The sequence below is a fragment of the Lemur catta genome, chromosome 21, assembly GCF_020740605.2.
Source record: "Lemur catta isolate mLemCat1 chromosome 21, mLemCat1.pri, whole genome shotgun sequence".
Classification (NCBI taxonomy): domain Eukaryota; kingdom Metazoa; phylum Chordata; class Mammalia; order Primates; family Lemuridae; genus Lemur; species Lemur catta.
Window position 1 is genome coordinate 28,031,015 of NC_059148.1, and position 26,166 is coordinate 28,057,180.

The following is a 26,166-nucleotide window of genomic DNA, read 5'->3' on the forward strand; positions in this document are numbered from 1 at the left end:
CTGTCCCACTTTAGATCACAATTGTCAGAGGTGTTTTGAGGATGTGATGGGTATGTCGGTGAAAATGTTTCCTCAGGCTTTTATCTTTTTTTTTTTTTCTTTATTCTCAGGACTCAGGCTTTTATCTTAATTTAGTTTGAGATGAGTAGGGTCTGCATGAGTACTATTTATTCCTGTTTATTCATCCCGCAAATATTTGAGTGACCACTGTGTGCTACAGTTATAGTCGCTGGGATAAAGAAAATAGAGAAAAGACCCCATTACTGTGGGTTTTATCTTTTAGTGGAGGAGATGAATGTAATAAATATGTAAATTATATGGCATATTATTGGTAAGTGCTAAGGAGGGAAATGAAGCAGGCTAGGGGTTTTAGTGATTAGGAAAGGAAGGCACCACTGAGAAGGTGACATTTCAGAAATTCTGGGGGCTGTAGGAGTGTAGGGATTAAGGGAAAACGTCCCCTTTGCCCTCTGAAGTTTGCTGAAAAATCAACTGACAAAAGGCAGATTAATAGGAGAAAAGGCATACAAGTTTATTTGATTGTGGTTTTACATGACACAGGAACCTTCAGAATGACTACCTAGAACCACAGGGAAAAGTATTCATTTTATGCTTAGGTTCAATGAAGCATGGACATCGGTGTAGACAAAAAGAGTGTGATCTAATGCTAACAGACTGGGGAAACCCAGCAAGGCCTGTCCAAATTCTTCTTGGCCTCTCTGTGCAGCATTCCTTCCTTCTAGGTATGTGCCAGGATCCTTTCTGGAATGGGGATCTTATGACCTACAATCACAACAAGGTAGGTTAGGTAATTTCTTTATGGCCAGTTTTTACACAGAAGGGCGAGGGAAAGTTATAGAGCAGTATTTTTAGGTTTTAATGACTGGCTTAGGAGAAAAGGAGGTTCCGGTTTCTATGACCCTCCTTGGGTAAGAGGGATTCTAATTTCTATGGCTAGCCTTAGCATGAGGGGGAAGACACGGGAGGGCAGGAAACGGTCAGAGAGAAACTTGTGCTTCTGAGGCCTCCATTTTGGGGAATCATTTTCTGAGCCCAAACAGGAGCAAGCTTTGCACATAGCTGGGGGGAGGGTTATGTCCTCAACCCAGCCCATGATGAGTGGTCAATAGAAGCTTGCCGAATGAATGTATGCGTGGACAAATGAATGGCCCAGGAGCCCATGGTGAACACAGGAATGGGAAGACAGCGTTCTCGTCTAGGACGCTGATCATAACTTCCTGGAGAGTAAACCAACATTTACTATGCACCTGCCATTGGATCCCCACCATCAGCCCTGTTTTGCACGTCTACCAAACTGCGGCTCTGCGGCTGGGGTACACTTCTCTGCCCAGTCCAGCCAGCTCTGCTGTCCTTTGGCCTGGACGCGGTGTTGTGCTGCCACCTGCCTCCGACTGGCGGAGAAAGCTGGGGGGCCGGGCCAGAATCCTTCCCGCCAAAATTCCTGCTTGGGGTGGAAAGGCGCCGGGGGCCAGAGAGGCTGCGCAAGACGGGGGAAACTACTCGGGCCTGGCCCCCGCCGCCCGCTTTCCCCGCTCCCGCGGTCGACTTTTCCTCCCTCCGGCGGTGAGAGCGCCTTCCCAGCCCTGCGGAACTTTGCCGCTGCAGTGCGGTTTCCGGCGGGCGAGGGACCTGCCGGAAGCGGAAGTGCTGGCTGGCAGTGCACTGGAGGCGTCCGGGTGGCGGCGGCCTCGCAGACGGCGGAGTAGCGAGCCATGGAGCACGTGACGGAGGGTTCCTGGGAGGCGCTGCCGGTGCCGCTGGACCCACGGGTGCTGGGCGCGCTGCGGGAGCTGGGCTTCCCGTACATGACGCCGGTGCAGGTATCCGTCCCCGGGGCCCAGTTGTGAAAGTGAGGCTGGGAGCGGGGCAGGCACCCGCTTGTCGGACACGGCCGGCAGGTGGTCGAACTAGGACGCGAGCCCTGGGGTTCTCGCCCCTCCAGCTGGGACTCTGCCCCGTCGCCAGGCTGCCCGGACTCCCGCGATGAGACGCGGGATAGTGACCCGGCGGCGGCGCACCCACGCCGGGATCTCGCCTCCACCGCACCGCACCTCGCCCTTGGGTGCTGGGGACTTAGTGCCTGGTTCACATCCTGGCCCTGCCCGCTCTAGCTGTGAGACCTCGGGCAAATGACTTAACCTCTCTGTGCTTCATTTTCCTTCTCTGTGAAGCGATGAAAATAACATTACCTGCCTCGTAGGGTCATTGTGTAGGTGAAATAAACCAATGTCGGCACATTATAGGCGCCCAATAAAAACGTTATTGTTACTGTGTCACGAAGTGAAGCACCCTGACCCAATTAATTCATTTGTTCAAGAAATATTTCTTGAGGACCTGCTATATATCAGGTCCTTCTGGGCCTTAGGCAGTGTTGGTTCCTGTTCATGGGCTTATTTTCTAGTGCAGGAGCTACAGAAAGAAGTAAAAGAATAAGATAATTTCAGCTGGTGTCGTTATAAAAGAATAAAACAGACTGATGTGGTAGTGTGTTAGGGGAGGCCTCTCTGAGGAGCTGTCATTGAGCTGAGACCTGAGTGATCGAGAAGGAGCTGGCTGTGGGGTGATTGGGGGCAGATAATACCAGCTTCGAGAAATGCCAGTGCATATGCCATGGGTTTGTCTGGAAATGAGCTTTGAGCAACAGAAAGACCTTTGTGGCATGGAGAGTAGTGTAACAGCTGAGCAAAGCAGGGGCTGCACTGTGCGGGGTCTTGGAGGAGTTTGGATTTTATTCTCAGTGCAGTGGGAAGCCATCTTTTATGGGTTTGAAACGTACAAAAAGGAAAGAGCTGTGATCTCCGTGTAGAGAATGGCCTTTAAAGGGGTGAGTGGAGAAGGGGGCAGGTCAGTTTGGAGGCCATCGTTAGGGGAGAGATGGTGGTGGAGTGGAGGCAGTGGACATGGAGAAATCAGGTTCAGGATAGCGTTGGGGTTGCTGAGAGACTGGAAGGGGGGGGTCATGAAAGAGGAATCTAGAGGGACCCGAAGGTTTTGCTCTTAGTACCTGGGTGTTTGGTGTTACCATTTCCCGAGGTGAGGAAGTCTGGGAGGGGTGACAGGTTTTGGAGGGAAAACCCAGACTTCTGTTTTAAACTGTTGAGTTGGAGCTGTCCATAAGAGTCCCAGGAAGGATGTGGAGCAAGCAGGCAGGGCTGCAGAGAAAGACTGGGGGTGCCCTGTGCTCTGCCTTGGGAATGTAGTGTAGATAAGACCCAGTCTCTGCCATTGGAGTTCACTGCTTAGAGCTCTCCCTCCACTACAGTGGTCACCACACACACGTGGCTATTGAGCATGTGAAACACAGTTAGTCCAAATTCAGATGTACTCTAATTATAAAAGAATACACTGGATTTTGAAGAGTTCATATGGAAAAAGAATAGAAAATAGCTCCTTAATTTTTGTAATAATATTGATTAAGTTTTGGAGTGGCAATACTTTGGATGTATTGTATTAACATTTATTTCATTTGTTTCTTTTTACTTTTCTTACCGTGGCTATTAGAAAATTTAAAATGATGTATGTGGTTCACGTTATGTTTCTATTGGATGGCAGTGGTCTAGGGCAGGGTCCCCAACCTTGCCACTTTGACATTTGGGGCTGGAAAATTTTTTCTTGTGGGAGCTGTCCTGGGCATTATAGGATGTAGCAACACCCCTGGAATCTACCCACCAGCTGACAGCAACCCCCTGCCATGGGTTTTGACCACCAAAAATGTCTCCAGACATTGCAGTGTTCCCTGGGTCGTTGGGAGGTTAGAAATCACCCAGGGTGAGAACCACTGGTGTAGAGGCAGTTGGAGAGGGATGACATCTGCTGCGATGCAGGTGAGCTCAGGCTTTGGGGACCAAGAGCAACTTTGAGGCCAAGACCTGAGACCAAATGGCCAGGCTTCTCAAAATCTGGAGGCACTTCACAATGCTTAAAATGACAGGGTTTATTTGAATCATTCTTCTGTGATACTAGAGCTAGAAAGGACCTTAGCACGCAATGTCTTCCACCGCTTCCTGGTCCAGAGTGGAAAAGCAGGAGAGACGGGACTAGAATCCAGAACTCCCAGTTAGCTCCCAGCTCAGGTTGCTGTCCCCACCACACCGTCTGTGTTGCATGTTTGATTCAACTCCTCAGTGGTGCCTTGGTCACTCAGAGCCCTCTATGGGGTGGGGTCTGCTGTGACTTGGGCACCCAGTATGTGCCTAGGGCTTTGGGTCTCGCCTGTGAGTTCATAGCATTCTTTAACCGGTGCTTTGCAATTTCTCTCTAGTCTGCAACCATCCCTCTCTTCATGAAAAACAAAGATGTCGCCGCAGAAGCGGTGAGTGCCTTGTGTACATCATCCTGTCCTCATGTTTTCCCTGGAATGAACTGTGAGAACAAAATGCAAACGAAAACTTCCTCTCCCTTTGCAGGTCACAGGTAGTGGCAAAACACTCGCTTTTGTCATTCCCATTCTGGAAATTCTCCTGAGAAGGGAAGAGAAGTTAAAAAAGAGTCAGGTGAGGAATTGCAAAAGTGATTTATTTTCACTTAGTCATCAGTCAGTTCACAGCTGGGTAGGAAGCTGGTTAAAATCTTGAATAACTAAAAGGCAGTCAACATCATTATTTGTGGATTCTACATTTGTAAATTTGCCTGCCCTTTAAAATGTATAACCCCCAAGCTGATGCTCGGGGTGCTTTCACGGTCATTTGTGGATGTGGCCAGAGCTGCCTTTCATTTCAGCTCTCAGACTGTACACGGTGTCCTTTGTGTGGTCTCTTTAGTGCCATGTTTTTCACATTTTTGTGCTTTTTCTTGGTGATCTTGCTGTTTAAAATGGCCCCGTAGTAATGTAGTGCTGAGGTGCAAGATAGTGTTCTGAGTCCAAGGAGGTTATGATGTGCAGACGAAGTGTGTGGGTTAGATAAGCTTCATTCAGGCATGAGTTATGGAGCTCTTGGCCACGGGTTCAATGTGAATGAATCAATATGTGTAAAACACGGTGTCTTTAAACGAAACATACAGCAAGGTTATGTATTGATCAGTTAACAAAAATGTTATGCCCAGAGACTGGCAGGAACCTAACCCTGTATTTCCCCTAGGAGCAATGGTTCAGTATTTGCCAACTCAGTGTTTGCAGTGACTGTACAAAGCATAATTGCAGTGAATAATGACCAGTGATGGTACTTCAAAGTAATTGGTATATGCTATGACCAGATGGTGCAGCTAAAGTCCGGGAAGTGCTGTTTCTCTAGGAACTTTCCCCTGTGAGGTGGCAGGAGCGGGGCTTGTGTGTTCAGCTCTGGGAGTCCCATGTGCGGCTAACCATGTCTGTTCCGTCCACGTGGGTAGGTTGGAGCCATAATCATCACCCCCACTCGAGAGCTGGCCATTCAAATAGACGAGGTCCTGGCACATTTCACGAAGCACTTCCCACAGTTCAGGTGAATTGGGTGGGGTATCGCTGTTAAGCCGTGGCTGTTGTTTTGCCCAACTTGCTCAAAGACCTGTTTCTTGTTTTAGCCAGATTCTTTGGATCGGTGGCAGGAATCCTGGGGAAGATGTTGAGAGGTTTAAGCAACAAGGGTAAGTTTACTTGCTTCCACTTCTTTCTTTGCTTGTTCTTTGCACTGAACCTAAGAGAAATTGTTGTATGATTTAGGCCTACCTGTGAGTGTAAGTGGGGGGCAGATTGTGAGGAACTGGCCAGTAGGTGCCCTCAATACTCACCTCCAGTTGGTAGTTACCTGGCTGGACTCTGGGCTCAGAATTGCCAGGTTTGGAGTTTTTTGAAAAGAAGATGGGATTCCAGGTTTGTACATGTAATCCCCTGATTTATTCTGTTGGCACGTGATCCACATTTTAAAGGAATTTCTTGCAGGTCAGCCAGTCTGTGGGGCCACATCTGGCCCTTGGTCTGCCAGTTTCTGGCTGTCTCATTCTGTCAGTCTTTCATTTTATTATACAGATGAGTTACCTGGGACCTAAAGTGGTCAAGTAACTTGCTGTGGGTCAGAGGTTGGCAAGCTTTTTCTGTAAAGGAGCAGATAGATGGTAAATATTTTAGGCTTTGTGGACCATATGGTTTCTGTCACAATTACTCAGCTGCTGTTGCAGTGTGAACGCAGCGACAGACCACATGTGAAGGGCTGGGCGTGGTTGTGTGCCAAGGAAATGCTTCTCACAGACAGGCGGCAGGCCGGGTTTGGACTGGGGGTGGAGTTTGCCCGTGGGTCCTGGATCGTAGCCCGGAACCCAGTCTTGTCTCCTCATGACGCTTGCCGTCTCTACCCTGCAGCACTCTCTTCCAGTCTCCTGGTCATCTTTCTCTTCCCTGGGACTTAGATGACTTTTAGGGGTGTGAAACCTGGTATTAACCATCACCGGTATTCCCAAGATCCAGAGAGTATGGTAGATGTTAACTTTCTTTCCATAGCGGGAACATTGTTGTGGCCACGCCAGGCCGCTTGGAGGACATGTTCCGAAGGAAGGCCGAAGGCTTGGATCTGGCCAGCTGTGTGCGCTCCCTGGATGTCCTGGTGTTGGATGAAGCAGACAGACTTCTGGACATGGGATTTGAGGCAAGGTAACTGGATTGTGGACTTCACTGGCTTTGGGTGGGTGGGTGATCCTGGTAGAAAAGGGGAGCGAAATGGGATTCCTTTACCACTTACTGACTAAGTGTCTCTGTTAACCACATTGGAGTTTCAAACTATTGTGTAGTTTAATCCTTCAGATTCTACCACACAAATTTAATTCCAGTCCTTCTGTCTTTGATATTCTTAAAATGCATGACTTCATGGTTTTGTTTTGCCTTTGTTGTTGTTGTTCGTAATAAACAGCTTCATTGGGATATAATTTACATACCACACAATTCACCCATTTAAAGTCTTGGCCAGGTGTGGTGGCTCACACCTGTAATCACAGCACTTTGGGAGGCTGAGGTGGGAGGATCGCTTGAGCCCAGGAGTTTGAGGCTGCAGGCAGCTGTAATCAGGCCACTGTACTCCAGCCTGGCAATAGAAGGAGATCCCATCTCTTAAAAAAAAAATCTATATTCAGTGGGTTTTAGTCTCAAAAAATTTTCACTCTTTTCTTTTAATTGTCCCTCACTGTAAAGGTATAAATTTATGTTTACATTGGAGAAACCTAGGAAAAATGAAAGTATGAAGAAGAAACAAAAATCGCCCGTAACCTCACTTCCTAGTAATATCTGCTGGAAATTTTTTTTTTGCTTTGAGACAGAGTCTCACTCTGTCAACCCGGCTAGAGGGCAGTGGCATCATCACTGCTCACAGCAACCTCAAACTCTTGGGCTCAAGCGATCCTCCTGCCTCAGCCTCCTGAGTAGCTGGAACTGCAGGTGCACACCACCATGCCTAGCTAATTGTTTGTATTTTTGGTAGAGATGGGGTCTTACTCTTGCTCAGGCTGCTCTCGAACTCCTCACCTCAAGCTATCCTCCCACCTTAGCTTCCTAGAGTGCTAGGATTACAGGGGTGAGCTACCATGCCCAGCCTATTGTAAATATTTTGCTGACTTCTTATTCAGTCTTTTTAAATACCTATTAGTATCATGAAGCACTGTTTTGATTATGCTGGTAAGTGAGGGGTTAAGTGTGAGCCTTCTTTTTTCAGCATAAACACCATCCTGGAGTTTTTGCCAAAGCAGAGGCGAACGGGCCTTTTCTCTGCCACTCAGACGCAGGAGGTGGAGAACCTGGTGAGAGCAGGCCTCCGGAACCCCGTCCGGGTCTCGGTGAAGGAGAAGGGCGTGGCAGCCAGCAGCACCCAGAAGACCCCCTCCCGCCTGGAGAACTACTACATGGTGCGCACCTGGGCCTGCCTCTTGCTCAGTCCTGGGGTTCAGTAGTGACGGCACGTGCTCTCGGGATTCACCTGTGCTTCACAGGAAAGTGAATTTATATAATGAGATCCTGTGGCACATTTAAAAGGCATTTGAGGACAGAGATAGGACAAATGGTCTGGGTGGTCCTGCTTGTTGAATGAGTGAATAAGGAAGTTATCTTGGGCATAAATGTATTCTAAGCACAATCTCCAAGGCCAGTGTCTCTGGCCCTGCTACCCTCAAGTGACCAGTGACCAAGTGTTTGGGTTTTCTTTTTTTTTTTTTGAGACAGGGTCTTGCTTTGTCACCCAGGCTACAGAGCAGCAGCCTCGGGAGGCTGAGGCAGGAGGATTGCTCAAGCAATGCTGTGAGTGAGCTAGGCTGACGCCACGGCACTCTGGCCTGGGCAACAGAACAAGACTGTGTGAAAAAAAAAATTTTTGGTAAAAGTAGGAGGAATGCATTCAGGTAAATTTAATGGCACCAGTTTGGCGGTTTGAATGGAGGACTTGATTGCATTTTTAAGAGACACAGTGGGGTCTGTCTCCATGGAGGCCTTTCAGATAATTACGTACATTCCTTTCTGGAAATCTGTATTTACCTTAGAGCAGTGACTTCTGAACTTGGCACCAGAATTTCCTGGAGAACTCTTAAGTAATACAGATTCTTGGGTCCAATCCCAGACCTACTGGATAAGAATCCGTATGCTGTGCCCAGGAATCTGCATTGTGAAAACCTGCGCTGGAGCTGGTGTTACAGCTGTCGTGTATATTGGGATTGGGATTCGGAAACTGTTGCATTAGGTGACTATATTTCTCCGAGCTCCATGATTTTGTGACTTAAAAATTAACCATTACAACAGCACATGTTAACGTTTATTCTGAACTAGGTAGATTGGTTAACATTCTGACTAAAGTCTGTCCTATTCATGGAAAAAATTAGGTCCTTTAAAATTTAAGACCAAAACTAAAAATAGCCATGGAGATTATTGTTGCCAATAAATGTTTTTATTTTAGTAGTTTCCCTTTTCATTTTGTAGGTATGCAAGGCAGATGAGAAATTTAATCAGCTGGTACATTTTCTTCGAAATCATAAGCAGGAAAAGCACCTGGTCTTCTTCAGGTAATCCTGTGGTCTCTGGCATGGGAGTCAGGTTCAGCCACACCCAGAATGCGCAGGTGCGTGTGGCCCTTGGGTTTGGATTCCATCTAGGATGGTTCTCTCATGAATGCTTTTGGTTGCAAATAACTGAAAACCCAACCTGTGTGGCTCATACAGGAAGAGTTTGTTTTCCTCCCATAAAAAGAAGTTCAAAGATAGGCAGTTTCTGACATTGGTTTGATGTCTCAGTAATTTCAGAGTCAATGTTTATGTGATTGTCTTGGTCCTTTCCCTCCTGTGTGTCACCTCCTGGTTTCCAGGTGTCCACTGTAACACCCTGTCGTGTGTGCACTGAGGGTAGGTAGAGGAGGAGAGGCACAGAGGGTGGAAGGCAGTGTTAGCTATACCCATCCTTTTGGACCAGAAAAGCAAAAAATGTTCTCAGAAACCCCTTCGCCCTAGCTGACTTCAGCTATGAATTCACCTTAGAGCCCAAAAGTGGGTCACACAGACCCCTTCACTTCAGAAGCGGCAGAGAAAATGACTCTGGAGAGGCAGGCGAAGGAAGAAGTGTTCGGGAATGGCATTTGATCAGCCACCCACGGCGTCTGCCACAGTGGGGTTTTGTCTTGTGGTCGGAAGGCAAGATGGGAACAGATGTGTGTGTTCTTTGGGCTGCTTGTTTGTTTTTTGTTCCTTCTCCTCCAAATATGAAAGTGTTGATCTTTGGCAATACCAAGAGCATTTTATGTTTCTTTTCTGTCATTCTACAAACAAAATACATTATCTGTATTGACTGACCCACAGTACACACACAAATACACACAAATAAAACAAAGGTTTCACAAAACTGTGCACTCTACTCGGGATGCATTCTGATGCTTTCTGTTCTGTTCTACTCGTTTAACTTTCAGACATGCTGGTTGAGACCCACCAAATGGCTTTCAGGATCTGTGGGGTTGTGACCCTTACTGTGTGACACAGCTCATGTGACTCGTGGCAGAAAACAATGGCGAATCTGGTAGCAGCCACTTAGCACAGTGGAGGTGTTTAAGTAGACGGGAGTTAGTCCAGCTTGGAGTGCTGCAGCTGAATAGTGGGCGGAACAGCAGAGAGGAGTCCCACCTCGGTTCTGGCTCTGCCACTTGCTCTTTGTCCCTGGTAAAGCCTCAGTTCCCTCATCTGCAAAAAGATGGGAAGTCACTTTGGAATCCTTCCGAGTAAGAAAAAAAAGGGATTCTGGGTGAACTTTATTAGAAGGTTGCTGGGTAAGGAGCTCACAGACCCAAAGGGAAAGTTGAGTGCCCAGCCCCCAGGGAGGGCAGGATCCGGGGTGTCCCAGAGAGTTCCTGGGCAGGAGTTCCTGGGCCATCTCTTTAGGGCACATACTCTTTGGGATGACCCTGCTCTAGTCCCCTTTAGTCTTTGGATGTCAGCCCCAAGTCCCAAATATCTAGGAGAAGGGATCTCAGTGGTGTAACTTGGGTATTTTGCTGAGCCCTTGGAAATCCTGCTAATTAGGGAAGAAGTTCCTCAAAGGAAAAGCAGGAGTGTTGTAAAATTTTACAAGACTGTTTGTGTCTAAGATGTCATTGTTTTGTTCTGAATGACTACTTCAGTTTAATTCCTTTCTCAGGAGCCCAGGGAGAGTCCACTTGCTAGAACATCTTTAGACGGTAGAATATATCGTTGGTGTTTATCTCATGTTTGAGGGATTTTTGTCAAAAGATTGACCTTTCATTGGCTGAGAGGATTTCCGGTCTGGAGCTTAGTGGTGGGTGATAGTCACAGCCATTCCTCTCTTCATTCCCCCAAGGGGGGTTCATAGTTAGGTCACATCTGCTGCACCTGTCATTCGCTGCTTCGCTCCCCCAATTGTAGAAGGACCAAGATGGCCAATGACACTAAGGCCTCTCTCCCTTCTCACAGCACCTGTGCCTGTGTGGAGTACTACGGGAAGGCTCTGGAGGCCCTGGTGAAGGGTGTGAAGATTATGTGCATTCATGGAAAGATGAAATATAAGCGCAATAAGATCTTCATGGAGTTCCGCAAATTGCAGAGGTGGGTTGGCTTTGTTGGAGATGTAGACCTCCAGCTGCACTACACTTTCGCAGGACCCCAAACTTACCCTGTTCCCCCTTGTCCATATCCCTCCACATGTGTTGTCTTTGCTATCTGGGACCCTCTTCCTTCTCGAACCCGCTTATCACGTCTTCTTGGCATAAACACCCGGAGCACCCTTTCCTCAGCCCTCACCCCCTTTACGCTTTGCTGTGTCAGTGCCTTAGTTGTGGGGCCTCCCTGTTGGATTGTAGGCTCCGTGCAGACAGGAGTCTTGGGTATTACGTTCCTTCCCGGCTTTCTCCACGCCTGGCCCAGTGGAGGGTTGTGATGACTATTTGTCAATTGGATGATTGAGCAGAAAGGAGCAATCTTGTTAGTCTTGTTGGGATGGAAACTGTCTATCAGTTGTCAGGGTTGTGACTACATGGCAGGGAACTTGTGGTCTCTTAGGCGACCATAACTTGTTTCTGTTTGTACACATAAATAATAATTTTCTGTTTTTCTTAATCATTGAGCATCCTGGCTATATTAAAAGTACTCTTGGCTGGGCACAGTGGCTCACACCTGTAATCCCAGCACTTTGAGGGGCTGACGCAGGAGAATCCCTTGAGGCCAGGAGTTCAGGACCTGCCTGGGCAATATAGCGAGACCTCATCTCTACAAAATATTAAAAAATTAGCCGGGCACGGTGGCACATGCCTGCAGTCCCAGCTACTCAGGAGGCTGAGGCAAGAGAATGGCTTGAGCCCAGGAGTTTGAGGCTGCAGTGAGCTGTGATGACGCCACTGCACTCTAGCCCCAGCAACACAGCAAACCCCTGTCTCAACCAAAACAAACAAACAAACAAAAAGACTGACGGTGATGAAGAAGACTGTGACCTCCTTACTCAGAATGCTGTTTTCTCATTTTCTAGTGGGATTTTAGTGTGCACTGATGTGATGGCCCGGGGGATAGATATTCCTGAAGTAAACTGGGTTTTGCAGTACGACCCTCCCAGCAATGCAAGGTACAGTGTGGTGCACTGCTGCTGCCCTTTCTCTGTCTAGGAATGTAGCTTAATGAAATGGGAATTCTGAGAAGATAAACATGTAGTGGTGTTCATCAGAAGATTACTTTAGCTACTTGGGAGGCTGAGGTGGGAGGATTGCTTGAGGCCAGGAGTTCAAGACCAGCCTGGGCAACATAGTGAGACCCTGTCTCTAAAAAAATTAAAAAGTTAACTAGGCGTGGCTATAGTGAGCTGTGATTACACCACTGTACTCCAGCCTGGGTGACAGAGTGAGACCTTGTCTCTTAAAAAATAAAAATAGGGCTGGGCGCGGTGGCTCACGCCTGTAATCCTAGCACTCTGGGAGGCCGAGGTGGGTGGATCGCTCTAGGTCAGGAGTTCGAGACCAGCCTGAGCAAGAGCGAGACCCCGTCTCTACTAAAAATAGAAAGAAATTATCTGGCCAACTAAAATATATGTAGAAAAAAAATTAGCCAGGCATGGTGGCACATGCCTGTAGTCCCAGCTACTCGGGAGGCTGAGGCAGTAGGATTGCTTGAGCCCAGGAGTTTGAGGTTGCTGTGAGCAAGGCTGACGCCACGGCACTCACTCTAGCCTGGGCAACAAAGCGAGAGTCTGTCTCAAAAAAAAAAAAAAAAAGCAAAAATAGGCAAATGAGTGAATAAGCCACTCATTTCCCTGGGTTATTCCCTGGGTGAAAGTGATAGGATATTGCAGCAATTAAAGATATTTTCAAATACTGAAATTTCTTACAGAAAATGCATGATAGAATGTTTAAATGAAAAAAGCAATACTTAAAACCATGTATGAAAATTGTAATTATTTTTTCCAAAGTGAATATATATTCCTAATATATGCTTCCAAATGTGGGAAAATGCCTATAAATATAAACCCTCAAATGAAAATAATGGTTACTTCTGAAATTATAGGTCATTTTAATTTTATTCTTTATACTTTTGTTTCTCAAATTTTCTACTCTTACAGAATCTTATCTGTTTGCAAAGTCTGTTTAATTTGCCAGCTGTTCTGTTTCTCACGCTAGTAGGTGGTTGAGTCCACACTGAGCTGTGGTGTCTGGTGGCTCCTCAAAGCATGTGAGTCGCGTGGCTGGAGCCTGAGCTCTGCTCAGCCGTCTTCACCCGGGCGCCTGTTCCCATCCTGTGTCCTCACAGTGCCTTCGTGCATCGCTGTGGCCGCACAGCCCGCATTGGCCACAGTGGCAGTGCCCTGGTGTTCCTCCTGCCCATGGAAGAGTCATACATCAATTTCCTTGCAATTAACCAAAAAGTAAGCTCTCTTCCCTTTTCACATAGAACACCAGGGACAGAGTAGCTGCAGAGTTCTCTGGCATATGGTCAGAAACTTAGATTAGGGATTGCAGACTCCCAGGGGCCGGGCTGGTGATGTCAGTGCGGGACCCTGGCAGGCGTTAAGGCTGTGGGGGCAGCTCAGTTGTGGGGTGACTGAGCCTTTTACGGGGTTGCAGCCACTGCTGGGCTCCAGGCAAAGGTTCTACTTGAGAAGAAGGACCCAGTGTTGCCATACTTTCCTACCAGATCAGGAAGATTTATCATGCAAAATCTTCTTTGTAAATTTTCTTTTAGAAATTTAAAATACTTTTTGGACCAAGTAAAATAGTTGGGTTGGATTTGGGCTCCAGACTTCTGATCTAAGATTAAAATGAACTGTTTTGCTTTTCAAGACTGGGAGCACTGGGGTGGCTGTGATGGGGAGCACTGGGGTGAGGTGATGCCTGCCAGAGGTGAGGATGTGGTCTCTGTGCAGTGTCCCCTGCAGGAGATGAAGCTCCAGAAGAGCACAGCTGACCTTCTGCCAAAGCTCAAGTCCATGGCCCTGGCCGACAGAGCTGTGTTTGAAAAGGGCATGAAAGCTTTTGTGTCGTATGTCCAGGCTTATGCAAAGCATGAATGCAACCTCATTTTCAGATTAAAGGGTAAGTTGTACTTTTTCTTCACATAATTGTGTCTTTATCTTAACTACCTGATGCTCTTTCAAAGATGAAGTTGCTTTGTCTTATAAAAATGTTAGGCATTAATATTTTCTAAACATTTAAAAGAGAGTGTTTCTAAACTTTGAGTAGACACAGGATAAACCAGCCACTGGCTGCTGAATATTCATTCCCTTTTGCCTTCTAAACATGTAATTATTTTAATTCTAATTAAAGTGAATCCATTAAATCTTTTTGTAGAAAAATTATATTGTGAGGCTGAGTGTGGAGGCTCACACCTGTAATCCTAGCACTTTGGGAGGCTAAGGTGGGAGGATCACTTGAGGTCAGGAGTTTGAGACCAGCCTGGGCAATATAGCAAGACCCCACCTCTAAAGAAAATTTAAAAAATTAGCCAGGCATGGTGGTGCACACCTGTAGTCCCAGCTACTCTGGAGGCTGAGGCAGGACGATGGCTTGAGCCCAGGAGTTGGAGGCTGCAGTGAGCTATGATCGCACCACTGCACTCTGCTAACTCTTATGTTTTGATTTAATTAGACCTTGATCTTGCCAGTCTCGCTCGAGGTTTTGCCCTGTTGAAGATGCCTAAGATGCCAGAACTGAGAGGAAAGCAGTTTCCAGACTTTGTGCCCGTGGATGTTAATACAGACACTATTCCATTTAAAGATAAAATTAGAGAAAAGCAGAGGCAGAAACTATTGGAGCAACAAAGAAAAGAGAAAACAGAAAATGAAGGGAGAAGAAAATTCATAAAAAATAAAGCGTGGTCAAAGCAGAAGGCCAAAAAAGAAAAGAAGAAAAAAATGAATGAGAAAAGGAAAAGAGAAGAGGTGAAGTTTGCAATTTTTTTTATTATTTACATTTTAACTTGGAATTCTGAACACATTTTATTGTAATGGAATCTTCAAATAGGAATTGTGTGGGGCTCTCAAATTTCTTTATTACCTTAGCAACAAGGGCAGGGAACTTGCTGTATTTGTGGAAGCTTATAGATCAAAGAGCTTATTGTTCCCAATTAAAAATTGCTGGTTTGGGCCAGGCACTGTAGCTCATGCACAGGCCAAGGTGGGAGGGTCAGTTGAGGCCAGGAGTTTGAGAGCCAGCCTGAGCAACATAGGAAGACCCCATCACTACTCAAAAAAAAAAAATTAGCTGGGCATGGTGGCTTATGCTTGTAGTCCCAGCTATGTGGGAGGCTGAGGTGGGAGGGTCACTTGAGCCCAGGAGTTCATGGTTACGATGAGCTATAATTGTGCCACTGCTGTCAAGCCTGGGCAACAGATTCTTTGCCTCATAAAAAAATTTTTTTGATTTCACTAGAACACTGTTGCTAAGCAATTCAGTAGTTTGCTGGTTTCTTCTGCACTTAGGGTTCTGATATCGAAGATGAGGACATGGAGGAACTACTTAATGACACAAGGCTCTTGAAAAGGTTTAAAAAAGGCAAAATTACTGAAGAAGAATTTGAGAAGGGATTGTTGACAAGTGGCAAAAGAACAATCAAGACGACAGATTTAGGGATCTCAGATTTGGAAGATGACGGCTGATGCCAGCGCCACAGATAAGCCCACCAGGGCACAGCTGGCCCCAGACTCAGCACGTGGCTCCCGTTTGCCTTTCCACACTGGGGAACCCTTCCACACTGGGGAAATGAGAGATCTCACACTCGTGAGTATTTTACTAAAAACATAGCAGTCTTAAAGAATTCCAACAGAAGAAAATGTAAAATTATTTGAGTATAAGTAATAGATGTCAATATTTATTTATCTTGATGGATCACTTAAAATGAAAGAGCTCATTTTTCCTGAGGTTATAATTTTTTTACACACAGATACTGAAATATACTTGATTTTAGGCTTTTTAAAGTTCCTTAGTACTTTTAGGCACTGACCCAAGGGTGTCCCTGCCTGCCGCCAGACTTCAGCTACCTTGTGATGCTCTGCACAGAGCACCTGCAGAGGTGGCTAAGGTGCTAGGGTCTTCTAAGAATAGTCCCTGTACTGTTTACTGGTGAGTAGCTGCAAAACAGGAAGCAAGTGATTTTCTGGGATAGAAAGTTACTATAATTTTTATGCCTTCTGTTAAATAAACTGTGTAATCTTCTAATTGGCTGCATCTTAAGTATGTGAATGTGGCTGCATAGTGTTGTCATGAAGATGGCCAATACACTGTAGCGGTCAGCTTGCAAATTGATACAGCACTGTATCAAAAATCTTTCATATAATTTATTTGAAAAGATGCTGAATTTGTTCCCAAGTATAATTTTAAAAAGCTGTTTAGGTCCCAAACAAGTTTAAAGTTAAGTGCACATCTTTTACAGATACAGAATTTCAGTTGACATACTCTGGAAGGCATCTCCATTAGTGCTGAGCCATGCAGGTTACGACTGCTGAATGCCGTTTCTGCCTTCCTCGTGTTCTCTCGGTACCCCGGTTTTTCCGTTTGGCTTGATCCTGTTGGGTCGTGCTCACCACAGGAAGCCAGATGCAAATTCAGCAGTTGCTGTTTGCCTTTCTTTAAGGCACCAGGTGTAACATGTCCTGGCCAGCCATTAGCCATTTATTGCAGAGGATGTGGCTGTAGTTAGGGACACCTGCTTTTTGGCCTGTATCTCTTTTATGGATGCTTTTGGCAAGTCAGTCTGGAGTGCAGGGCAGCTTGAAGGGAGGTGGACTGGGGCACACCTTTCATTCAGTAGCCAATAATCTAACTTGTATTTTTGGAAACTGAACATGGAAGTTTCTAGAAACCGTAAGCACAATTTAGGTTGGGTTATAGAACCACGGCCACGGCCACATTTCAGATGGGACTGAAATAAGTAAGAAAGATTCTCCAAGATTTATGATTTTAAAGCCTTAGTCCGTAAGTCTTCACAAAAAACAATTCAGTTTGGCCTGGCTCATTGGGAGGTCATGTGGCTACTCACCCTGCCTCAATTACATTAGGTGTACGGTGGCAGGAAAGGACCTGGTGGTTATAGATAGAGCTTGATGAGTTCGTCACTGACTGCCGAGGGGGTCAGCACGCCCAGGTCTGTAAACAGCAGGGTGATTAGAGAAGGGGCGGTATAGTCGACCCATGGATGCTCCTCTTTGAGATCTTGTCCAGTCTGCACAGACTTGAGAGTATCTGCCTTATACTGAGGAGAGAAGAACCACACGTTAGCCTGCCTGGAATCTTCCTGGCTCTGAACCAGTGGGGCCTTGGCCTGAGCAGTCAGTGTGCTACTGCCTGCGACTGCTCTCTGAAAACAGGGGAAGCTGGCTGTGTAGCACGCTGGTGGGGAGGGCAGGGTCACCCCCGCAAGCCAGATCATGGTGGCTACTCACCAAGAGCTGTAGTTTAACAAAAAGTGTAAGTCACAGGTCCCCTCATTCATGTGCCGGATTAACTTCTCCACACCTCTCAAGGTAACCAGTTAGAGTCTGCTTAGAGAGCACTTGCCACATGCCAGGCTCTGTGCTAAGCCCTTCCTTGGCTTATCTCAGAATCCTCACAACCCTATGAGACGCCACCATCCCTTTGTACAGATAAGGAAACAAACTCAGAGGTTACCATGAAAGGACTTGTGCAAGGTCACATGGTTTGTAAGTGGTGAAGATGGGAGTGAGCCCAGACAGTGGATTCCGAAGCTGGGACCCGACCACCATCTTCCCACCTTTCAGCCCACATAGTGCTGCTTGAGTGAACGGGAGACTGAAAGACGGACATTCTGCGGCAAATGTATTTGTCCAACCACCGACTTATCTCTGTATCCCAAATGTTGGGGGAAATAGCAGTGGGAAGTGAAAAACTTACTGGAACATTCCTAGCACTGCAGTTTTTCAAAGCTTTCAGTTTAGACTTCAGTATCCCTTCAAATATGTAAAACTCTTGCCTTAAACTTATCTGGGACGTCTTGCTGGTTTAGTGGAAAGAGCCGTACAAACTTGAAACTTTCTGCAACCACATAAAAAGGCTTGTTCTGTGCTTTGGCGCACACAGCCATCTGGTTGGTTCCAATCTGGGAAGTCAGAGAGAACGGAGAATGATGAGTTCTTCAGCACATTTCAAGTAGAAACAACAGAAAGCGTATGAACATAATATATGTAATTCTGGCTTTGGAGTCAAAGAGGATGTTTTTAAAAAGAAGATTATAGACATTTCTCCAAGGATATATAAACGGCCACTAGGTGTGTGAAAAGATGCTCAACATCATTAGTCGTTAGAGCACTGTAAATCAAAACCACAGTGAGATGCCACTTCACACCTACTGGGATTGCTATAATTTAAAAAATAGAAAATAACAAGTGTTGGCAAGAATGTAGAGAAATTGGAACCCTTCTGCATTGCTGGTGGGAATATAAAATGGTACAGCTACTGTGAAAATTCCTCAAAAAGCTAAACATACAGTTACTGTGTAACTCAGCAATTCTATTCCTCAGTATATAAACCCAAAGGAATTGAAAACAGGCACTCAGAAACTTGTACACCAGTGTTCACAGCAGCATTATTTACAATGGCCAAAAGGTAGAAACAAGGCAAGTATCCATCAACAGATAAGTAGATAAACAAAATGTGACATATCCATATGATGTACTATTACTCAACCATGAAAAGAAGTTCTGACCCGTGCCACAACCCGGATGAACCTTGAAAACATCATGCTAAGTGAAATAAGTAAACTCAAAAAGACAAATATTATATGATTCCACTTATTTGAAGTACCTAGAATAGGCAAAATCAGAGATAGAAAGTGAAATAGAGGTTATTGGGGATAAGGGAGGGAGAATTAGTGTTTAATGGGTAGAGTTTCTCTTTGGGAAGAAACTGAAAAGTTTTCAAAACAGCCAGGCATGGTGGCTCACACCTATAATCCCAGCTAACTGGGAGGCCGAGGTAGGAGGAATGCTCCCTCAAGGCCAAGAGTTGAGACCAGCCTGGGGAACATAGCGAGATGCTGTCTCTACAAAATATAAAAAAGTTAGCTGGGTGTGGTGGCACACACCTATAGTCCCAGCTACTCAGGAGGCTGAGGCAGGAGGACCAAGCCTGCAGTGGGCTATGATTGTGCCACTGTACTCTAGCCTGGGCAACAGAGTGAGACCTCGTCCCATAGATAGATAGATAGACAGATAGATAGAGGTAGAAAAGTTTTCAAAACAGTGCTAATGGTAGCACAACAATGTGAATACATTTAATGCCACTGAAATGTACACGTAAAAATGGTTAAAATGGAAAATTTTTATTTTTATATATATTTTACCATTAAAAAATACTAAAAAACCTAAAAGAAAAACTTTCATGAAACCTTTCCAGGTTAAGCAATGGATAAAGAAATTGGAATAAAATATTATGTAGAGGTTGAATATGTTCAATTAAAATGAAAACAAAAAACAAACCCCAGTTCTAATTAAAGCTCATTTTGTATAAATATAAATGACATTGTCTTAATTTACGATCAATCTTCAAAGAAAGAGATCTGACCACTGCAGTGGCTCATGGGAACTGGTCAACAGTTCAATTCCACGATGAAGTCCTAAAGCTAAGCAGGATTAGGAGAGGAATGAACCGCAACACACAATCCTGTTGTGGTGTCCTGGGTCAGCTAGACATCTCCAAGTCCTGAGCAAGGAACTGGGAAGAGCTGAGGCTCCTACCTTGTTAATAATTCCTCCGTTTTCAACAACTCCTTCAGCACCAACTATGACAAGATCTGCTTTCTCCATGATATAGCTAAGGAAATTAAAAAAAAGAAAAACTTTTCATGCTTGCTTTTCTTGGCTCATTAGTAGTACCACCGTCTGCGAAGGTCAGTATTCCGTTTTCATCATGCTAAGTTCATCCCATTACTACCTTTTTTCAAAAGAGGACTTAAAACATGAGACGATTGGCCCTTGGAGTTGTTATCAGGGACATTAAAACCCCTTTTGATCATGACCCCACAATAAGACACACTCCACACTGCCCCCCCAGCATGTGCACACATGTGTAATTGTGTAACTGAAGCAAGAATTTCATGATACAGTATTTGTCCTTACTAGAGTGGTATTCTGGAGTTTCTGTTCTACTTCAATAAAAACAAAATGAAAATTTAAAAAGCTGATGTGAACTCAAGTTGGAACAAAGTGTTAGGCAATCCTTCTAGTAGGGCGAAAGCCAATTCACCTTTTAAAGAGAGCAGTTAGGATTCCTCAAAATGCCTGCTCTTGAACACATTCCTAATTTCCTTCATCATCTAGCTTATGTGTTTTCTTCCCAAGAGACTATTACTCCTGTTTTCTCTTGTGAAATACACTGATAATCCCAGGAAGATGTGACCTTGGTTTTTTTTTTTCCAAATGGATTCACAGGAACAGTGACCTTGGTTTAAGAAGAGAAGCTGCCAGGGTGAGAAAAGCAGCTCAGTGTGCCACTGAGACAGCCCGGGTCTTCAAAGGAAGAGAGAGCACCGATTATCCTAAGTGCTGATCCTGACTGGCCTTGGCATCTTGCTCTTAAAATGTACAAACACTTGGATCCATAAAACTATGGACACAAACTGCCACTCTCCCCAGCGTCCTACAGCCCTGTCTTTTGTGTACACTATCAAGACCTTACAATGAGCTTGCTGACTTAGAGCAGCTGTTAATTAAGAGGTGGGATGCTGCCCAGTGCAGTTTTATGAATGGGACTCAAACCTTGAATCTGAAAACGCTGCTCTGAGCCAACCCTGGGGCTGGGCAAGGGAAGGTATGATGCTCAGGGAAGATGGGCACTTACCCAACAGCAGCATCCAGCACCACAGTGACAGGGACATTGAGATGGCAGAGGGCATTGGCCATTTTCTTACTGAAGATGACATTTTGAGAACATTAGAGAAAGTCCAAGAAATTCCCATAGTAATATATGATAAGTCACTTAATTTGGACAGTGATGAGTCATGTTAACTTGAAACTCAGTTAATAGATTAAGGGGCAGATTCCAAGACTCTGGACTAAGGAAACAAGAATTTGGGTTTTTTTTTAAAAAAGTATGTATTTTGGAAAACTATTCTCTTAGGGACTCTGGGTAAGAGGTATAAATTCAGGAAAAAGGAGAAAGGTTTTTCCCTTCTGGAGAGATGGAGACATGAATTACCTATTCCTTTTATTTTATTTTTTTTAAGTTTTATTATATTTTTTAGAGACAAGGTCTTACTCTATCGCCCAGGCTGGAGTACAGTGGCCCAGTCATAGCTCACTGCAGCCTTGAACTCTAGGGCTCAAGTGATCCCTCCCACCTCAGCCTCCCATGTAAATGGGACTATAGGCACTTGCCACCACACTTGGCTAATTTTTAAAAATTTTTTAGAGACAGGGTCTTGCTATGTTGCCCAGGCTGATCTTGAACTCCTGACCTCAAGTGATCCTCCTGCCTCAGCCTCCTGAGTTGCTGGGATTGTAAGCATGAGCCACTGTGCCCAGCAATCACCTATTCCTTAATAAACACTTTCCATCAACACAATCCCTTGCGGTTCCTCTGATTAGAACCCCCAGATCCTACACCGTGACCTATTGCAAATCCACAGCAATTCTCCCAGGGGCAGGAACAGGCACAGTCAAAGGCACTGCTGATGCTGACAAATGGGAAGGGAGAGGGCACGTTCTGGTTCCTGTTATGATGGACTCTCAGCCTCAGTTTGCTGTTCAAAATGACTGCTGGCAAATAATTGAACAGAAAGGTACTTGCCCTGATAAATCAGGCCGCGACTCTGTGATGTATACACTGAATCGCTTCTTGGCTGCCACGGCTGCTTCCAGGACTCTCAGGACCACTCTGGAGTAGGCATGAGTCAGTATTTTCTGTGGATTGAGAAAACTTGTCAAAGAGGCTGACTCCCCGGTGATCACCTATACTGTCTGCACCGTAATGCCTGTGCCTGGCACCCTAAGCTTCTCCGTGTGCTTCCTCACAAACCAACTATTATATAATCAGAAAGGAGACGTGACAGTACACTGAGTTTCCAGCCCATTTACAAGCTGAAAGTTTCTGCCAGAAGACTACAGCATGGGTCCCGCTTCCCCCAGCAGACGTAGAAGCGGGAACCCCACGCAGTGTTACGAGACATAAAAGCCTGGATATCGGAAGGCACCAGGAGGTTCCTTTGGGTTGGTTTCCCTATTTCTGAGGTTTTCACACTTGGGCTTACAAGCATAAATCACTGCAGTAGGTTGGGTGGGGCCAGCAGCAAAGTGCAAAGACTAAGTAGACAGCCAGGACTCCTCAGCTCCGTCAAGTGGCTGTTATGTGGTCACCATCATGTGGTCCTGCTGCTGCCAGACCATCTGATTTTTCCAGAGGGGCCGAAAATCCAACATTGAAATGTTGAGAAACTCGTTTTAAAAAATTTATAAGCATGTTTGGGGTAAATACAACCTATGTGTGGCATGGATACAATGTGCAGACACTTATACGGAACTTCTGTTCTGTGGAAGACTGCAAAGGATCTTGTAGTGCAAGACGGTAGACGCAGCTCTCTAGCTCCTCTCTGGGCCTCACCTGAGAGCTTGTTAGAAATGCAGAGTCTCATGCCCTGCCCCAGACCTGCTGAGCCCAGATCTGCATTTAATAAGACCCCCAGGTGATTCATCTACATGTTCAAATTGGAGCAACTCTGCTCCAAATTTAGTCTCAGTGCGTTGCAGGTGATGTATGCACAGATTACACTACGCTGGAGCCAGCGGAACCTGCGGACAGGGACAGCACGGTGAGTCTGCAGAAGGAGAAGGCCTCGGTGAGAGGCAGTCACAGCCTTGCCTCCACTTGGCCGAAAAAGGCTTTGTCTGCACCTGGCTTTTGTACAAGTTCCAGTCACATCAATTACATCATTTAATAACATACTTCAAAGGTTAGGACAAGATTTAAGAGTCAAATGCAAGTAAATAATTTTATGGTCAGTGGAGGCTTAGGTAGCAAAAGGATGTGATGCCGGCGGGAGAGACATTACAAAAGTTTTATTACCCCTTTGCTGGGAGACTGGCTTAACCTGCAGCTCCTGTCTTTCCTTTGCATCTCTGTAATAGCATCTAAAACGAAGTTAAAAAGAAAATCTCCAGTGCTGACTTGGCATCAAGAAGATGCTCAATATTAACCAGTGACAAGAGCTGTTCTGTGTTGATTTAATTCAGACTAATTTACTACATATATAACCATAAAAATACTTCTTTAGTAAAACATCTTATTATAATAAATCAAGAATCATCCATGCTGTCCCAGTGTCTTTCCCTGTGTGTTTGTGTTTACAATGGCAACGATTTGTAATAACATCTACATTTATATAGCACTTACTATGGGCCAGACATAGTGCCGAGCCCTTACGCATACCATCTTATTTAATCCTCACAACAACCCTGTAAGGTAGGTACTATTGTCACCCTTATTTAACAGATGAAAAAACTGCACAGAGAGGTTAAATAACTTGTCCAAGGCTACACAGCAAGTAAGTGGCAGAGCCAGGATTTTACCCCAGGCAGTCTGACTCAAAGCCCTTGCTCCTATTAATAGTTACCACACATAGTGGATATCTACTCACCGCCCCATCTTTGATGAAAGTATGGCACAGATCTGCAATTTTACTTCTCGACAGTGATATTCTCCTGAGAAAAAGTTCTCCGCGCTCAATCATGATCTTTTTACATTTGGAGTAATCCTGGGAAGAAAAGAGCAAAATGAGAGAGGGCAGGGTCGATCCAGGTAAAGCTGAGAACATGTGTAACCAAATAGAGAAGTGGAAAGGTAACCTGAGGGAGGGCAGGGGCTTACAGAGTATTCCAGGGAGGTAAGGCTGATGAAGCGAAGGAAGAGCTCCCCGCCAGAGGACACGGCCACGGAGGAGTCCACGCCACACAGGGTCTCTATGGCACTGGTGAGGTTTGCTCTCAGGCCCTGGATTGTCTCCCCTGGAATGACCAAATGAGGAATGTGATGTTCATTTTAGTATCACAGGCCCTAGCTGGGTCTGCAATTCATTCATTCATTTAGGGAATATTTAATGGGTGCATACTGTATGCTAGGGATATATCAGTGAATAAAACAAGCCAGCCACTGTGCCTCACACCTGTAATCCCAGCTACTCAGGAGGCTGAGGCAGGAGGATTGCTTGAGGCCAGGAGTTTGAGACCAGCCTGGGCAACATAGCAAGACACCATCTCTTGGGGGGGGAAAAAAAAGACAGGTTCTGCTCTGATGGAGAGGAAGCACACAATAAGCAAGCACACAAAGAAATAAACAAGTAAAATGCAGATATATGTAAGGAAGAACAAAAAAAGCAGTGATATGCAATGTGGGGCTACTGAACGGGGATGGCCTCTTGGAGTGGGGGCCATTTAAACTGAAACCTGAATAAGAAAGGATCCAGCCCCAGAGCCAGTGGGAAGAGTTCCAAGTACAGATTATAACAACACAAAGGCTCTGAGATGGGAATAAACCTGGCATGAGAAAGAGAGAGGCCAGCAGTGCTGAAGCAGAGTTCAGTGAGGGACAGCATGGAAGGACATTGAGTAGCAGCAGCAGATGAGGTCTGCCAGGTGGTGTAGGTGAGCAAAGGTGTTTGGATGTTACTGTAAGTACAGTGGGAAGACCCACGTCTCTAGGCCAGCAGTTCAGATTAAAGAAGGCCTTATTATCATTACTATTTTGGTTACACAGGGTGTCATGCTATGCCCAGATGCTTACATGTAGGATGCTGAGTTGGTATGACATCACAATGAGTAATATTAATAGAATTTATTCTGGTATATTCTCTGTAGTATTTGCACAGAATCTGGTGCAAGGTGGAAGCCCCATAAACATCTGTAAAGCTGAACTATTGCTGTAATTTAAGCTTCATGGCTAACTCGATATAAAATGGTCACTTGACTAAAAGTATATTTCATTTATGGAAGGGGATCCTTCTAGTGATAACCTGAGGGCTCTCTCCAGATTAAAAGGCATGAAATGAAGGCAGAAGCTGAGCCTGGGGCTGCATTACCTTATGCAAGTAAACATCCATCTCTCACCTTCTGCATTTTTAAGAGTCATTAGAAGACTCTCCTAAGGCCCAGAATATTCACACATGACGTCTTTACCTTTATCTCTCTTCAAGAACTCCAGCAAAGTCCGGATGGCAGCCACTGCCGAGGCCATGTCAGGATCTTCTTTTATCTGAGACTTAAAGTATTCAATTAACTCTGGGAAAAGAGGAAAAAGTGATTCATCAAATTCATTTAGCAGGATGTAAGGCCAGAGAGCTTATTAATGATTGTTGACCTTAAGAAGCAAAATAATTTAAGAAATGTTTTCTTTTTGGGTTATTTGGTTTCAGGGACATGATAAAAGTATCAGCTTTTAGGAATAGAGAAGACACCACTTTACTGTTTGCAAGATCTCTTATTTGGAAAAAGTTATTGGTGTGCAAGGCATAAAATTAAAGCCCTACCAAAAGATTAATAGTCATTCTTCCCCCTATCCTTGGACCTAAGTTCTGAGACGATCTGAGTCAGCCACCTTACCAATTTTTCCTGCACCCCTCCTGACATATGCTAATGCAAGTCTATTCACATACACGCATATGTACACGTGTGTAAATGAGAGTTCCACCCCACCCCCTTTATTCCTTTACATGAGAGGTATTGTATTAGTTTGCCCTTGTTTTTCACTTAATAAAACCCTTTAATAACCATAGTAGATGAGCACATTAAGTATGCCTTATTCTTTTGATTTTGAGTGACAGATCCAACAAGACAGGAACTCTTACTCCTGCTTCACATAGGAGGAAATCAACATTGCGGAGGCCTTTCTGGAGGAGGGCGCTAGGAAGCAGCGTGTGTACGGGCAGGTGTCTGCGGATACTCTCAGGGCCCAGGCCTGGATACGAGACCAGCAAGGGGGGCTTAGTTACGACTAGAGGAATCGCATGCACACGAGCAGCCTGAACTTCGACAACGACCTCTCCGGGAGCCCAGCTTCGGTGTGAGCCCTGCGCGGCTCCGCTGTAGGCCCAGCAGTCCCACCTCACCCTGGCTTACCCTTGTCGTCCATGGTACCCCTCTGAGTGAGGAGCCCGAGGGTCCCAGAGCCGCCCGCGCCACTGCAGGACCGCGCCGGCCGCGAGCCACACGGATTGACAGCGCGCGGCGCGCCGCCGCACTCCACTTCCGGCGCTTTGGGGGCGGGGCCGGGGGTACGGCGCGCGGCCCGG

At 45.7% G+C, this 26,166-nt stretch overlaps 2 protein-coding genes across 4 annotated transcripts; one reads left to right on the forward strand and one right to left on the reverse strand.

Annotated features, from left to right (window-relative positions):
- The first annotated feature begins 1,658 nt into the window (after positions 1-1,658).
- On the forward strand, positions 1,659-21,150 carry DDX55 (DEAD-box helicase 55). Of its 2 annotated transcripts, XR_006730745.1 has the most exons (15): positions 1,667-1,841; positions 4,283-4,333; positions 4,428-4,514; positions 5,350-5,441; positions 5,521-5,583; positions 6,434-6,583; positions 7,635-7,824; positions 8,885-8,967; positions 10,876-11,007; positions 11,924-12,016; positions 13,192-13,306; positions 13,805-13,973; positions 14,526-14,818; positions 15,359-15,656; positions 20,321-21,150. XR_006730745.1 is itself a non-coding variant. In XM_045534979.1 (14 exons), the coding sequence occupies exons 1-14, from the start codon at positions 1,734-1,736 to the stop codon at positions 15,533-15,535; spliced, it is 1,803 nt and encodes a 600-aa protein (XP_045390935.1). In that variant the 5' UTR covers positions 1,659-1,733; the 3' UTR covers positions 15,536-16,094. The 2 variants fall into 2 exon arrangements, 1 of the variants encoding a protein (XP_045390935.1); XM_045534979.1 differs by lacking the exon at positions 20,321-21,150 and having other exon boundaries at positions 1,659-1,841; positions 15,359-16,094.
- Positions 12,922-26,097, reverse strand: EIF2B1 (eukaryotic translation initiation factor 2B subunit alpha). Of its 2 annotated transcripts, XM_045534981.1 has the most exons (10): positions 25,994-26,097; positions 25,055-25,156; positions 23,751-23,887; positions 23,521-23,637; positions 21,678-21,790; positions 20,730-20,798; positions 19,628-19,703; positions 17,866-17,991; positions 16,915-17,127; positions 12,922-13,258 (listed from the first exon to the last, which is right to left on the reverse strand). In XM_045534981.1, exons 1-9 carry the CDS (start codon positions 26,004-26,006, stop codon positions 16,963-16,965), a joined length of 918 nt encoding a protein of 305 aa, XP_045390937.1. In that variant the 5' UTR covers positions 26,007-26,097; the 3' UTR covers positions 12,922-13,258; positions 16,915-16,962. The 2 variants fall into 2 exon arrangements, with proteins under 2 accessions (XP_045390937.1, XP_045390936.1); XM_045534980.1 differs by lacking the exon at positions 12,922-13,258 and having other exon boundaries at positions 16,194-17,127.
- Positions 26,098-26,166: the final 69 nt, after the last annotated feature.